We start from the raw sequence: 16,321 nt of genomic DNA, 5'->3' as shown, positions 1-16,321 counted from the left end.
AGCTGTCAGGAGAGATGAAGTCATGAAATTTTCCTATACCTGGATGTACACAAAATCTATTATGCTGAGTGAAATACCTCAGAGAGAGAGAGAGAGAAAAACGCAGAATGGTCTCACTCATCTATGGGTTTTAGGAAAAATGAAAGACATTCTTGCAATAATAACTTTCAGACACAAAAGAGAAAAGAGCTGGAAGTTCCAGCTCACCTCAGGAAGCTCACCACAAAGAGTGATGAGTTTAGTTAGAGAAATAACTACATTTTGAACTGTCCTAATAATGAGAATGTATGAGGGAAATGGAGAGCCTATTTAGAGTACAGGCGGGTATTGGGTGGGGAGGAGGGAGACTTGGGACATTGGTGATGGGAATGTTGCACTGGTGATGGGTGGTGTTCTTTACATGACTGAAACCCAAACACAAGCATGTATGTAATCAAGGTGTTTAAATAAAAAAAGTAAAAAAAAGAATTAAAAAATGATCAGACTTAAATACCAAATCCAAAGCCAATGAGAACAGAATCTATACCCCATCTACAACAAGCTAGACACAGAGGGGATCACTTATACTAGCAACCTGGGGGTTAAGGAGGGAGATATGGGATACATGCTGGGAACAGGGGTGGAGAGAGGACAACATTGGTGGTGGGAATGTCTCTGATCCAATGTCACTATGTACCTAATATATTACTGTGGAGGATTTGCAATCCACTTTGGTCAAAATAAAAAAATATTAAGAAATTTGTTCTTTGGTGTCAATATGTTGGAGGAATTGTTCCCAGAATATATAGACAATAAACAAATGTTAGATGGCTTTACTATCCTCATTTTTTACTTATATAATAGCACTACATAGAATAAATAGATATATCCACATGTAAATTTGGATAGCATGTAAAAGTTTTATACTTAAAATAATATAGTTTTGATTCTGTGTAGAACTAGATACCTTTTAAAAATCAAAGAATTCCATTGAAGATTTTATTTTCTAATGAACAAAAGACAAATATTTGGATTATTGTGTCCAGTTTATTTATGTTTAGATATAGTTTCTGTGATATATCCTGCAGTGCTAAAAGATTACTCCTAGTTCTGCACTCAAAGATCACTCCTGGCTGGGATCAGGGACCATATGGCCAGCCAGATATCAAAACTTGGTTGACAACATGAATGGCAATTTTCCTACCTGTTTACTATCACTCTGCCCCAAACATACATGTTTATGTTTAAGAGGAAGTAATTTTATAACTAAGAAGTAAATCATTCTATAAGTGAAACTAACAAATACATCTTGGAGCTGGTACCCATCCGGTATCTGTGCATTTTACTCTAGTATTCTTATTTGAAGGGTGAAAGTCACCTTTGCATTCATATGTGATTAAATCATCAACTCTATATATGGATTTTTCAGGTTTATAGGCACCATTTGGAATATAAGGATGAGTACAAGTTATTTCTGAAAAAAAAATAAAAGAGAAAGAGAGGAGGAGAAGAAAAATCATTAACCACTGAAATAAGTACACTAAAATATAGAAGTGGATATTACATTTTTTATCTGTTAAAAAGAAACACAGCCTCATGTATTTCCTGCTATATTACTCATAATTTGTTTCAATTGATATATGATTATCTACCCTGGACTCCTGAATTTGTTTTTATTTTTCACCATCAAATACTTACTGATAGAGTTTCTATTGGGGGGGGGTGTTTGTTGTTCCGTTTTTTTTTCAGACCACATCCAGTGATGCTCAGGGGTTACTCCTGGCTATGCTCACAGAAATTGCTCCTGGCTTGGGGGACCATATGGGACACCGGTGGATCGGATTCGTCCTTGGTTAGTCCCTGCAAGACAAACGCCTTACCACCTGCACCACTGCTCTGGCCTCTATTGTTCTTGATGTTTATTTTTTTTAAGTGCCATCGTCATTGTATTTATATTACATCTGTGACCAATGAAATATTGTACTAAATTGTCTACTGAGACTTCATCTGGTATTAATATATTGCAACTTTTAAAATAAAATCTTACCTTTGATCAGCAATGTAATTGTTTGAGTGTTGTTTATTACATGATAATCAGGAAGATTATTGTAAACCTAAATCTGGTACATTTATTTATTTTATAAAATATTGGATGAGGTATCAAAATTTTCTGATTTTGTGTATGTCTTTATTTAAAAGTATCATACCAATTACTCTCAAAAGAAGACTTGCAGAATAGTTAAGGGATGGGTTGTATTTTATAAGTTGCAATAACTAAAAATAATCCAACAGAATGTTTTTTTGTACATGTTTGAAGAAAGATAGGTTTTGTTGGGACTTACTTAGAAGGATATGAGGGGAGAAGAAAAGGAAGATTATGTTCAAGAGACAACAGGGGCTTTTCTCCAAAGTGTAAATAGCAAGCAAAAATAGACAAACAAATAACGTAGGTATGTGTTCAAGGCAGAACACAGTTTTGAAGAGCAAGCCTACCACCATATAGAATGTATATCCCTAGACAACTGGTAAAGACATACAAATGAAATACAATATTACCTTTACAAGATGGACTTGGACTCCATCCATTTTATTGCAAATGGCTTCTCCTCTTTCACCAAAATTATAGCCTTTGTTACATTTATATTGAAATAGTTAATTTTCCTTATAAATTGTCTTCTGAGATATAGGGTTCCCATTTAGAATGTTTGATAATTTACATGAAATTTCTAAATACAAATTAAATTCCAAAAGGTTTATAGAAATATTAAAATCTTGTAATGCAAAATAAGACATATTTTGTTTCCATTTTATCAGGGCAAGCAAATTTTTTTGTTTTGTTTCAATGCTTGATAATCTATTTGTAGCTCTTAATACTTATTTATTTTGAAGTTTCTAGAAAACAACTAGCATACTCAGAGCTCAACGCCTGGCCAAGGCATCACTCCTGACCAAGTTTAGGGGTGTCATATCAATTGCTGAGGATCAAATTTTGGCCAGTCAAATGCAAAGCAAGAATCAAATATTATCTTTTTAGTTCTTAATATTTATTTTTCAAGAAATATGAAATTATTATAAAATTATCTTACCATGGGGCCAGAGAAAGAGTACAGGGTTTGAGGCACATCCTTGAATGAGGCTAAGCTCAGCTAAAACCTCAGCACCAGATTGTCTCTTGAGCAATATATGATGCAGCTTTGGAAGATCATAGCATCACCAGATACAAATTTGGAAGTCCCCGAGCCTTGCTGGGGATATCCTGGTAATCCATATTACTTCAGGGTCTTGCCTACATTTTGAGTGCCTCTCAATGAACCACTAGCCTGATGGTAAAGAATTTCTGGGAAGCAAGGAGTTGCTTCAGCTTCCTGACCATCCCTTGGAAGGCTCCCCCCAGCATACATTATGTTAATAATTTAAATTAATTGAGAACAAATAATTATTCTTAATACAAATTGTGTCAATAATTATTCATCATTTATATATGATGAGAAATACAGACTTAGGATTATAATATGTTTACTATATAACCCACACTAATTACATATTTTTGAGTTTTTCATGTATTTCCTTCTATATGACTCAAAGTTACTTTGATTCTCTTTGAATTAATATGTGACTATTTACTCTGGACTCCTGAATTTGTTTTTATTTTTCACCATTACATACTTACTGATAGAATTTCTATTTGGCGGGCTTGTAGTTTTTTTTTTTCTTTTTTTTTTTTTTTTAGACTACATCCAGTGATGCTCAAGCGTTAGTCCTGGCTATGTGCTCAGAAATAGCTCCTGGTTTGGGGGACCATATGGGATGCTGGGGATTGAACCCAGGTTTGTCCTGGGTCAACCATGTACAAGGCAAATTACCTTCCGCAGCGCTATAGATATAAGGCTCCAGCCCTATCAATCCTGAACTATTTTCTAGTTGTATATCTCATAGTGATTCAATTAAAGAATTTGTTTATAAAAAATGAAAATTTGAGAACTAAAGAATAAAATACAAGCTGTGTAGAATCTGTCTATAGTCACACAGCTTCTTCCTTTGACCCAAGCGCAGCATGCTATCACTATTACATGCCACATTTTAGAGGCAGTTATTAACATAGGAGTTTTATTTTACGGGGTATACTTAGTGGTGCTCCTAGGTTACTCCTGACTCTGGATGGACTCAGTTTTGATATTGCTTTGGAGGGAATGCAGGGGCTCAAACCCATGATGGTTTCATTCAAGAAAGAAATTTACTTGCTGTAAAACCTCTCTGACCTCATCACATAGTACTATTTTTAAATGATGTATGTATCCTAATGTAGATTGATCACCTTGATCACTTTTTTGTTACAACTATGAATTGTTTTCCAATTTGTTTTTTTTACTGTAACCAGATAACCATGTCTGTTATTCATTTGAACAGCACAAGCTAGAATTATAAAAATAACCAGTTAGAAAGCTAAGTTGAACATACTAGAACATACTAGAAGCAGAAATTATCAATTTTTCTACTTATCCTTAGTACTAGACAACAAATCTGTTATAAAACACATGACTTATAAGTTACATTTTGATAGTAAATTAAGTACTTAACTGAAAGTGGTCCTGGAGTTAGGAGATAGTACAGTGAGTAGGATTCTTGCTTTACATGCAGTCAACCCAGCTTCAAACTCTGCCACCGTGTATACTATCCTGAGCCTACCAGGAGTGATCTTGAGTACAGACATATGAGTAAGCCCTGAGCATCATTGTGTGTGCCTCCCCAAAATAAAACAAGAAAGAAGTCTAAGCGACTTAGAGTTTCTATTTGGGGGTTTGTTGTTCTTTCCTCTTTATTTTTTAAATGGCATGGTCATTGTATTAATATTATATCTGTGGCCAATGAAATCTTCTATTGAATTATCTATTGAGACTTTCTCCATCTCTTACTAATATATCGTATCTTTAAAAGTATAATCTGACCTTTTATTCATCAATGTAATTGTTTTAATGATGTATATGTACATGAAAATTAGGAAGATTATTGGAAACCTAATTCTGATAGAATTTATTTTATAAAATAATAGATGAGGTACCAATTTTTTTTATTTTGTATATGTCTTTTTTTTAGGAGAATCATACCAATTACTCTCAAAAGAAGATTTGCAGAATAGTTTCAGGATAAATTGTGTTTTGGGGTAAGCTACCATAACAAAAACTAAGCTAACAGAATGTATTTTATACATATTTAAAGTAAGATAAATTTTATTGGAACTTACTTAGAAAACTGTGATGGGACAATAAGAGGAAGAGCATGTTCAAGAGAGAAAATGGGCTTTTCTCCAAAATGGAAACAGCAAGCAAAAATAGAGACAAATAGATCTGTTAGGTATGTGTTCAAGGGCGAACAGTCTTGAAGAGCAAGACTACCACCATATAGAATGTATACCACTAAATAATCAATAAGACATTCAAATGAAATGTAATATTACCTTTACAATATGGACTTGGACTCCATTCAAATTTAGTACATATGGATTCACCTCTTTCACCAAAATTAATGCCTTTGGTAAATTTATATTGAAATCACTCATTTTCCTTATAAGTTGTCTTCTGAGATATAGGATTTCCATTTGTAATTTTTGGTAATGTACACAAAATTACTAAATACAAGATTACATTACAAAATTTTTATAAAAATATTAGGCCCATTGTAGTTGGAATAATCAGAAACTTCCAGAATGGTAGGAGGGAGGGTATAAGCCACAAGGGTCCTAAGACATGCTAGCCCAAGACATGCTGGACATTTGCTCTGATCTCCAAGAGCTCTCTCTAGCCCTGACTTTCTGCTTTTATGGGTATGATCTAATTAAATTTGCTGTCTAAATAATTGACCATCATTTTTCTTTAATTAATAAAATTTTAATTGAACCTATGAGATACACAGTTATAATAAAGTTGTTCATGAATTTCAGTCATACAATGACCAATACTCATCCCTTTACCAGTGCATATTTCCCCACCTCCAATGTTCTCAGTTTCCCTCACATCTTCACTCTGCTTACCACTATCTATGACTTTTTGCTTGTCTGCTTATTCCCTTTATTTTTTAAATTAATATCTTTATTTATACACCTTGGTTACAAATATGATTGTATTTGGGTTTCAATCATGTAAAGAATACCCCACTTCACCAGTGCAACATTCCCACCACCAATGTCCCATATCTCCCATCTCCCTACCCTACCCCCACTTCCCTCATTCATTCACATTGTTATGATAGTTCTCAGTGTAGTTATTTCTTTAACTGCACTCACCACTCTTTGTGGTGAGCTTCATGTCCTGGACCTTCCAGCCCTCCTCTCTCTATCTCTGAGGATTATTGCCAAAATGTCTTTTATTTTCCTTAAAACTCATAGATGAGACCATTCTGTGTCTCTCCCTCTGACTTATTTCACTCATCATAATAGATTCCATGTACATCCATGTATAGAAAAATGTTATGACTTCATCTCTTCTGATGGCTACATAATATTCCATTGTGTATATGTACCACAGTTTCTTTAGCCATTCATCTGTTAAAGGGCATCTTGTGCTTATTTCCTTTAATAGAAAAAAATCATTGATACTCTCTATATTTATCTAACATTTTTCTAAAACTATAGCACACAGCAATATCTGCCATCCTATTATCCTTTTTTTCTAATAGGTTTTCCTGTCTGTAATTCAATTAACATTTTTCTTTCTTGTTATTTTATGATTTTATTAAAAAATGCTGCATGATTCTCATTGTGAGTTAGAGAATCAGCATGATGCATGCTTAGAGCCTGGTACCAGTCTTTCTTCTAGTCATTCATTTGGATGTTTGCATCCAACAGATGCATCCTATATATCACTCATAGTTTCTTTCATCCTCTTTGAATCAATGTATGATTAACTCCCCCTGGACTACTGAACCTTTTCTTTTTCACCATTACATACTCTCTAATATTCTCTATGGGACAATAAGCTCATTAAATAGTGCTTCAACTCTTCTTCTATTCACTATTTTGCTTTGGCATCTGTAGTTCTCATAAAGCCACTAAGTTTTTTTGTGTAAGTCAATGTCACATCCAGAATCTTGTTGAATTGCATGTTTTTCCCAAGTGCATGTTGGCTTGGCCATAGGATTTGAATAGAACTATGAAATTGGTGTTCAAAAATGTTCTCCCATTTTTTGCATAGGCACCGTAAAAATTTGGGGGAGATTAGAAGGGAATTCCCTTGGCCTAAGAGATACAGGGTTTCTCTGCCCTTGAAGTATACTGTCATGGGTAGAACTACAGGCTCTGGACATGCTCTTTTACTCTCCCCTAGGTTTGATGTCTGGAAGTTTTCCGCTCTGTTGTGGATGATAAATTAGTCCTCTGTAGCTGGTAATCTTAAAATTTGTACATGTCATAGGATGGAGCCTAGGATGGAGTCTTTTTTTACAGTTTCAGAAGTACTGTTCTATCACTGTTGTTTTAGTCAGTCTTCTGTAGTTGGTAGTCTTGATTTTTGCACTGATTCTAGGACAAAGCCTAGGATAGAGTTTTTCATTATGTTTCTAGAATTTCTGCTCAGTTGCCATTTTCTCAGTCAGACCTCTGAGATATTGGTTTATAGTCTCTAGAGATATTGGTTGTTTTTTTTGGGGGGGAGGGGGGGCACACCCGGCGGTGCTCAGGGGTTACTCCTGGCTATCTGCTCAGAAATAGCTCCTGGAAGGCACGGGGGAACATATGGGATTCCAGGATTTAAACCAACCACCTTAGGTCCTGGAAGACTGCTTGCAAGGCAAACGCTGCTGTGCTATCTCTCCACCCTGATATTGGTTGTTGTATAGATAGTAGGCCAAAGCCTAGACTGGGGTCTTTTTTATTGGTCCCAGGATATATTCTGCCCAGTGATGGTGGTCACAGTCAATTCTCTGTAGTCAGCGATCTTGGCTTCTGCACAGAGCAAAGAATAATGTGTCTTCTGATTTCATTTTATGATTAGATGTTAAGATAAGACAACCTGCTCTTAGACCAAGTTGTTGTCATTTCCTCATTGTCAAGATGTCATACCAAAACTGGTGCATATTGATGTCAGAACAGAATTAAGAATGTTCCAGAGGGAGCTTGTTTCCTGGAGCTGTTGAGGAAAACTATGTCGGTTCTATATCCTTTTTTTTTTTTTTTTTTTTTTGCCTTTTTCCCCCCTGTGTTTTGATTCGTTTTTATTTTGGGACAGTGACTAGTGTTTGGTTGTTGTCTTTGTTACTGTGATGCTTTTCAGGTTTTGCTGTTTGTTGGCTGGTTTGTTTTTGGTTTTTAGGGGGGTTGATTTTTTTTTTGTGGTTTCCTTCTTTTTCCCCTTTCTTTTCTTAAATTAATTTTTATAGTCTCTAGAAGGACTCCTCCAGTTTTTCTTGTTTGTATTTCCCCCCCTTTCTTTTCTTTTCTTTTCTTCTCTTTTCTTTTTTTTACCTTTAAACAGAATCACATAACTTGAATCATCTTGTTCTGCCTCACAAATTGAGGGGGAAATATTGGAGGGCACCAGGACCAAACAGTCATGTGAACATTGAGTAGAAATAAAAAATGATCATACTTAGACACCAAATCTAAAGAAAACTACAAAGAATAGATACCCAATCTACAACAACATTGGTGGTGGGAATGCTCCTGATTCAATGTCACTATGTACCTAAAATACTACTGTGAATGGTTTTTAATCCACTTTAATCAAAATAAAAATTATTAATAAAAATGTTCCCTTTGAAATAGGTTCTTTCTGAATTTGTATTTTTTCTCACACTGCAATATTCCTTTATTAATATATTACTTTGTCAAATAATATTGTAGAAATGTACTAAAACATGTAGATTGGGTTCTGAACCTTCCAGCCACCATTACAAAAGTTCCGCACCTGCTTAGGAAAAAAATGTTGTTGAGAACAGCTCCAGGTCCTCTCACCCCATCCTCGCATACCCTTGGTCAGCTGGAGTGGGTGCAGGGACCTCTGTTCACCCCAGTAATTCATGGCTTATAAAACAGCCTCTCTCACTCCCTCCTACTTCTGACCTTCCCAGCTGCCATTACAAAAGCCCCAAGTATTCTCAGTAAAAAAAAAAAAAAAAAAAAAAAAGCCCATCGATGCACTGCCCCCAAAACCTAGCAGACACTTCAGCTTATACCAGAAAGTTCTAGGCAAAGATGTCTAATGTTTCTCAACCTAAGAAAGTCTATAGCCACAGAACCAGAAGAGCAACCTAACAAACTAGTGCACAAAATTTCTTTCATACTTCAGCAACCTCGCTTACCTAAAAAAATAAACAACCCCCAAAAGAAATATACCTCCAGAAATATTTTATACAATTAAACAGACCTCTCTTTTTAACATTTAAACAGACCTCTTTTTTTAAACACCTTGAAACTCTGGCACTCCAACTCAACTTATGCAAAGAACAATGCAAAAACTAAGGAAGACACCAGCAGCTGGAGACATGGAGAGAAATCCCAGCAAATTTCCAAGTCCTCCAAAGCACACAAACCCTGTAATTGAGGATCTAAAATCAGCATTCAACGTCTTAGCCATGGAATTCAAGGAATCACTCGTCAAAGCAATTAAGAAATCCATAGACAAATAGTTTAACCAAATCAAAGAACTCTATCAGAAATGAGAGAATTCATACACATGGAACTAAGAGAACTACAAAAGATTCTAGCAAGCCATAGTGGCAAAATTATCCACTTAGAGAATTATATAATGAACTTGAAGACAAAATACAAGCCAACAACAACAAAGAAGTCAATAAAGAAATGAAAGACAAAGCACTAAAAAAGTAAGTTACTTAATTAACAAAGGCAAAAGAAATAATCTTCACCGAATAGAAGTACCAGAAGAACAAGCAGTAAGGGAAATAATAGCAGAGAATATTCTCACTTCCTGGAAAAAGACTGCTGTACAAATCTAAGAGGAGAAAAGATTACCAAACAAAATTACCTTAATAGATCAACTCCAATTTATATAATAATTCAAATGTAATACGACACAGAGAGATAAATTGTTCAAAGCAATAAGGGAGAAAAATCTCAAGTACAAAGGAAAGAACATAAGAGTCAAACCAGATCTTTCATTGAAACAATTCAGGCACAAATATAGTGGTATGACATATTTAAACTACTTAATGAAAGAAACATCCAATTTAGAATCTACTACCCAGTAAAACGTTCATTTACGTGGGGGGTGGTTAAAAACTTTCTCAGATAGAAAGAACTTTCAACATTTGAGCTAACCAAAATCACTCTAAATGAACTACTCAGCTAAAATTACACAAAATCCCCAATTGTAACAACAAAAACAACAACAAAAAGAACAACCCTATACAATATTACAACGACTCTCTCTGTGAATAATTTCCTTAAATGTCAGTGGACTAAATTCTCCCATTAAAAGGCATTGAGTAGAGGGTTGGAACAGGAAACAAAAACCAGATATCTGCTGCCTACAGAAAACAGACAAAAAAGTTCAGGATAGTCATAGACTTAGACTAAAAGGATGGAAATAAATTATAAATGCCACTGGAAAATAAATAAGCTGGGGCAGCCATAATCATATCAGAAAAAATTGCATTCAACCTTGTTTTGAATTTAGAATACATTATGCTTCTTAAATTTGTTTAGGCAACAGGATTACAGAAACCACTTAGCAAGAGACTTGCAGTCAACCTGGGTTCAATCCAGGTACCACATATGGTTCCAATCTATGAGAAATTCCAGGATATGTGTCCCCTAAATTGTGGCCATAATATATATCAATGTTATATATAACTATGTAAGCTTAAATTTTTAGCAAGTGATCTTAAGTACTGACATTTTCTTCAATGAATATTTACAAACTTTTAATCAACAGCAAGCCATTTAATTTATTTTCATTTCATCTCGGAAAAACAATTTACCTTCTACTATTGAGGAGGAGCTCACAAACAGTCCTCAAGTGGCCTCGAGGCCACTCTTGACAATACTTTGCCCAGCTGTGCAGGCCCAATGATTAAAAGCTCAGGCCCAGATTTGCCAAGATCACCAAGGTCACAAGTCATGCAGGATGTGGTAGAAACTGTCTTGTCTGTTATATAACTTGGGTCTGGAATACAGGAGGAAAGTGCTGCAGTTTATTGAGTTACCTCTCTACATGACCGTCTGCTGGGGCTCACTCGAAATTTTTAATCAAATATTTGACTATTGTATTTTATATCATCTCTAACATTTTCTTGGATCAAAACAGTAATAATCTTAAAGAAAATATCTCTCATAGTCCAACTGTTAAAAAGGCTATGTGAACAGGTTTAATTCAACTCACCTTGTCCGTAAGCACTGGAAATCCACAAGGTGAGAATAATCTTGATTGGTATCCACATATTTTCCAAGGATATGTTCATGGGTACATTGCATTTGTGCTCCTTGAGATTTAATTCGGCTTCACTGGACCTACTCCAGCGTGCCTCTGACTTTAAATGCTCTTACAGGAACCTAGTGAGTTCAAGTCCTTCAGTAAATACCAAAGTTCAAAGTAGTTTGCAAAATCGCCATCTCCTAAAGTGCTTTCACAATATTTCACTGATTACATTCTATGTTTATGTACAATATACTTTTGAATCAGTAATAGACTGTTTCAAAGATAAAAACAAATTTTAAATTTAAAGTTATACATTTATAATAGATGATTTCAGGGCCTGAGTGATAGCACAGTGATAGGACGTTTGCCTTGCATTCGGCCAGTCTCGACATTGGTTCAAACCACTGGCATGCCATTTGGTCCCCAGAGACAGGAGCAATTCTGAGCACATAATCAGAAGTAACATCTGAGTGTCACAGGATGTGGCCCCAAAAGATAGATAGATAAATACATAAATAAATAAAATAGGTGCTTTCTTTCTCAACCAGACAAATTATATATGAAAAAAAAATCTGGGTTCAATTTACTATAATTTTTCATGTACTTTTTTATTGCCGTAACCAACTAATTCCTTAATCTGAAAACTAACCCCCATATCTGGAACCTATGTAGGACACATAATGTTTTATTTTTATTGTATATTAAAAATGTACTTTTATCAGTAACTCCCACCACTTTTTTTATACATCCTTTATTTTTTTCCTACCTTCATCTTTAATTCCTCACATCATCTTGTTCTATTATCAATTTTTATATGTTATTTTATTTTCTTATTTGCTCATCACTTCATATCCATATATTGATTGTACAGATAGGTGAACTCAGCATTCTTTGTTTTCTCTTTGATTTTGTTCTGTTTGTTTATATATTGGATGAGGACATGTTGGTGCTCTGGGCTTACTCCTGATTGTGTAGGTGAATAGGCAGTCCAGGTTGGATCTTTGGGATGATGAGATAGGTGCTAAATGTGGGTCAGATGCACTCAAAGGAAGCACCTAGTCACTAACTAATCTTTTTGTTACCCTTTATATTTTAAATCTCTAATAAATAGAAAAGTTTTAACATGTATTTTTATTAAATATTCTTTAATGTGTGTAGACATTCCTTTTAAATTAGGATTGATATATTTAAATGAATGAAATGCTTTCCCTAATTTTGTAACAATAGAAACAATAGACTCATATAGCAAGGTGGCAGGCTACAAAATTAACACACAAAAATCAATGGCCTTTCTATACACCAATACTAATAAGGAAGAAATGGACATTAAGAAAACAACTCCATTCACTATAGTGTCACACAAACTCAAATATCTTGGAATCAACTTGACTAAAAATGTGAAGGACCTATACAAGGAAAACTATAAAACTCTGCTCCAAGAAATAAGAGAGGACATGCAGAAATGGAAGCATATACCCTGCTCATGGATTGGCAGGATTAACATCATTAAAATGGCAATACTCCCCAAAGCACTGTACAGATTTAATGCGATCCCCCTAAAGATACCCATGACATTCTTCAAAGAAGTGGACCAGGCACTTTTGAAATTTATTTGGAACAATAAACACCCTCGAATAGCTAAAGCAATCATTGAGAAAAAGAATATGGAAGGAATTACTTTCCCCAACTTTAAACTTTACTACAAAGCAATAGTTATCAAAACAGCATGGTATTGGAATAAAGACAGGCCCTCAGATCAGTGGAATAAGCTTGAATACTCAGAGAATGTTCCCCAGACATACGATCATCTAATTTTTGATAAAGGAGCAAAAAATCCTAAATGGAACAAAGAAAGCCTCTTCAACAAGTGGTGTTGGCAAAACTGGGTAGCCACTTGCAAAAAATTGAACTTAGACCCCCAGCTAACATCATGTACGAAGGTAAAATCCAAATGGATTAAAGACCTCGATATCAGCCCCAAAACCATAAGATATATAGAACAATACGTAGGTAAAACACTCCAGGACATTGAGGCTAAAGGCATCTTCAAGGAAGAAACTGCACTCTCCAAGCAAGTGAAAGCAGAAATTAACAGATGGGAATATATTAAGCTGAGAAGCTTCTGCACCTCAAAGGAAATAGTGCCCAAGATACAAGAGCCACCCACTGAGTGGGAGAAACTATTCACCCAATACCCATCAGATAAGGGGCTAATCTCCAAAATATACAAGGCACTGACAGAACTTTACAAGAAAAAAACATCTAATCCCATCAAAAATTGGGGAGAAGAAATGAACAGACACTTTGACAAAGAAGAAATACAGATGGCCAAAAGACACATGAAAAAGTGCTCCACATCACTAATCATCAGGGAGATGCAAATCAAAACAACGATGAGATACCACCTCACACCACAGAGAATGGCACACATCACAAAGAATGAGAATAAACAGTGTTGGCGGGGATGTGGGGAGAAAGGAACTCTTATCCACTGCTGGTGGGAATGCCGTCTAGTTCAACCTTTATGGAAAGCGATATGGAGATTCCTCCAAAAACTGGAAATCGAGCTCCCATACAATCCAGCTATACCACTCCTAGGAATATACCCTAGGAACACAAAAATACAATACAAAAACCCCTTCCTTACACCTATATTCATTGCAGCACTATTTACCATAGCAAGACTCTGGAAACAACCAAGATGCCCTTCAACAGACAAATGGCTAAAGAAACTGTGGTACATATACACAATGGAATATTATGCAGCTGTCAGGAGAGATGAAGTCATGAAATTTTCCTATACCTGGATGTACACGGAATCTATTATGCTGAGTGAAATAAGTCAGAGAGAGAGAGAAAAACGCAGAATGGTCTCACACATTTATGGGTTTTAAGAAAAATGAAAGACATTCTTGCAATAATAACTTTCAGACACAAAAGAGAAAAGAGCTGGAAGTTCCAGCTCACCTCAGGAAGCTCATCGCAAAGAGTAATAAGTTTAGTTGGATAAATAACTACATTTTGAACTGTCCTAATAATGAGAATGTATGAGGGAAATTGAGAACCTGTTTAGAGTACAGCGGGGGTCGGGTGGGGAGGAGGGAGACTTGGGACATTGGTGATGGGAATGTTGCACTGGTGATGGGTGGTGTTAAAAAAAAAAAGAAAAGAAAAACCCTTTATATTTTAAATCTCTAATAAATAGAAAAGTTTTAACATGTATTTTTATTAAATATTCTTTAATGTGTGTAGACATTCCTTTTAAATTAGGATTGATATATTTAAATGAATGAAATGCTTTCCCTAATTTTGTAATACTATATCAACATAAATATATTTTACATGTCCTTCCACTGTTTTACAATGTTCTACTCCATGTTTTTATGTAAATTTTCATAGCTGATTATATTTATACATTTTAAGAGACAAGATAGAATCTTTACATCAGATAAGTAATATGTAAATCATTTACCAGTTTGAGACCTAATGCATTGAATTAGATTAACTTGCTTATTTCCCTATAACTTCAATCGTGTCACCATAATAAATAATTTAATCTGCGACTCTAATCTGGATTTCCAGAATTCAGAATACCTTACATTTGACTAGCTCTTGTACAAATTACAAAGACAAAAACAAAACACAAATATCCTCATTTTTGCCGATGGAAGTGTACTCCCTCTCCTTCTCAAAGGTACATTGACCACATTTCATCTCACCTGGCAAGGCCATATTGGTAGAAAATGAGGTCAAGAAGTTTTTCAGGTAGCAGTCTGACTATTGAATCAAAGGAAAGCAAAACCAGATGAAGCCCAGAGGCATTGACAACAGGTTGCACAGGATTGAAGGGCAAGATCTTGATGCCCAACATCAGTGAGAGCAACATAAGTGGCAACAAGCATCTTCAAGTAGGAAGCAACACTTTCCAAACAAGTCAAAGCAGAGATAAACAGATGGAAATATATTTAGCTGAGAAGCTTCAGCAACTCAAAGGAAAAAATGGTAGGGATACAAAAGTCACCCACATAATGGAAGAAACTATTCTTCCAATATCAATCAGATAAAGGCTAATATCAAAGATATACAAGGTACAGACAGAACTTAACAAGAAAAAGCATTTAATACCATCAAAAAACGGGGAGAAGACATAAACAGACAATTTCTAAAGAAGAAATACAAGTGGCCAAAAGGCAGATAAGAATATTCTCTACACCACTAATCATCAGGGAGATGCAAATCAAAACAACGAAGAGGTACTATCTCACACCATAAAGAATGGCACACATCAAAAAAGAGCAAGAACAATCAGTGCTGGCTGGCAAGTGGAGAGAAAGAAATTCTCATTCACTGCTGGTGGCAATGTTTTCTAGTCCAACCTTTATGAAAAACAACATGGAGATTTCCAAAAAACTAGAAATTGGTCTCCCATTTGATCCAGATATACCATTCCTAGGAATATAACCAATAGTCAGACTCTGGAAACAATCAAGATGCCCTTGAACAGATGAATAACTAAAGAAACTGTGGTACCACCAGGCAGGTCTTCAGGGCCACGCCTGGTTAATCTGGGCCCTGGGGGGGAGGGGAGTGAGAAATTCCTCCCTATGCATCCAAAAAGTACAGAACCATGCGGGGGCATCAGCAGTTTATTTATTTTGAGTATTCCTTAATTTTATGTTATGTTTTGCTGCGTATCCAGAGTGTTCATTTTGTATTCTGCCCTTTCCCACACCCCTATAAAGCTCCTTTTTTACTCCTTAGCTCTCTAACCCCCCCCAAAGATCACTAACCTACATTACTCTTTTTAACTTCAGTACTGTACATTCCTAATCACAGACCAAAGCCATGCATTGTGTGTAACAACCCCAAACTGTATCAAGAGATATAAAATGGACACGTATTTCTTTAGAATATTTTGTGTTTTTTCTCTGACAGCTATAATTCTTACTAAATGTTGTCTAATACAGTGATGATTC

At 35.4% G+C, this 16,321-nt stretch overlaps 1 protein-coding gene across 1 annotated transcript in view; it reads right to left on the bottom strand.

Moving 5' to 3' along the window:
• LOC126004327 (complement factor H-like) overlaps positions 1 to 11,485 on the bottom strand; it is a 104,929-nt gene extending 93,444 nt beyond the window's left edge. Inside the window, 1 exon segment of the mRNA XM_049770776.1 lies at positions 11,310 to 11,485. Within this exon segment, the coding sequence (XP_049626733.1) occupies positions 11,310 to 11,388 (79 nt within the window). The 5' untranslated portion in view covers positions 11,389 to 11,485.
• Positions 11,486 to 16,321: the final 4,836 nt, after the last annotated feature.

The sequence above is a fragment of the Suncus etruscus genome, chromosome 3 (genome assembly GCF_024139225.1).
Source record: "Suncus etruscus isolate mSunEtr1 chromosome 3, mSunEtr1.pri.cur, whole genome shotgun sequence".
In the NCBI taxonomy this organism is placed as follows: Eukaryota; Metazoa; Chordata; class Mammalia; order Eulipotyphla; family Soricidae; genus Suncus; species Suncus etruscus.
Note: the sequence above shows the minus strand (reverse complement) of the source record. Positions and strands in the feature narration are given on the sequence as shown.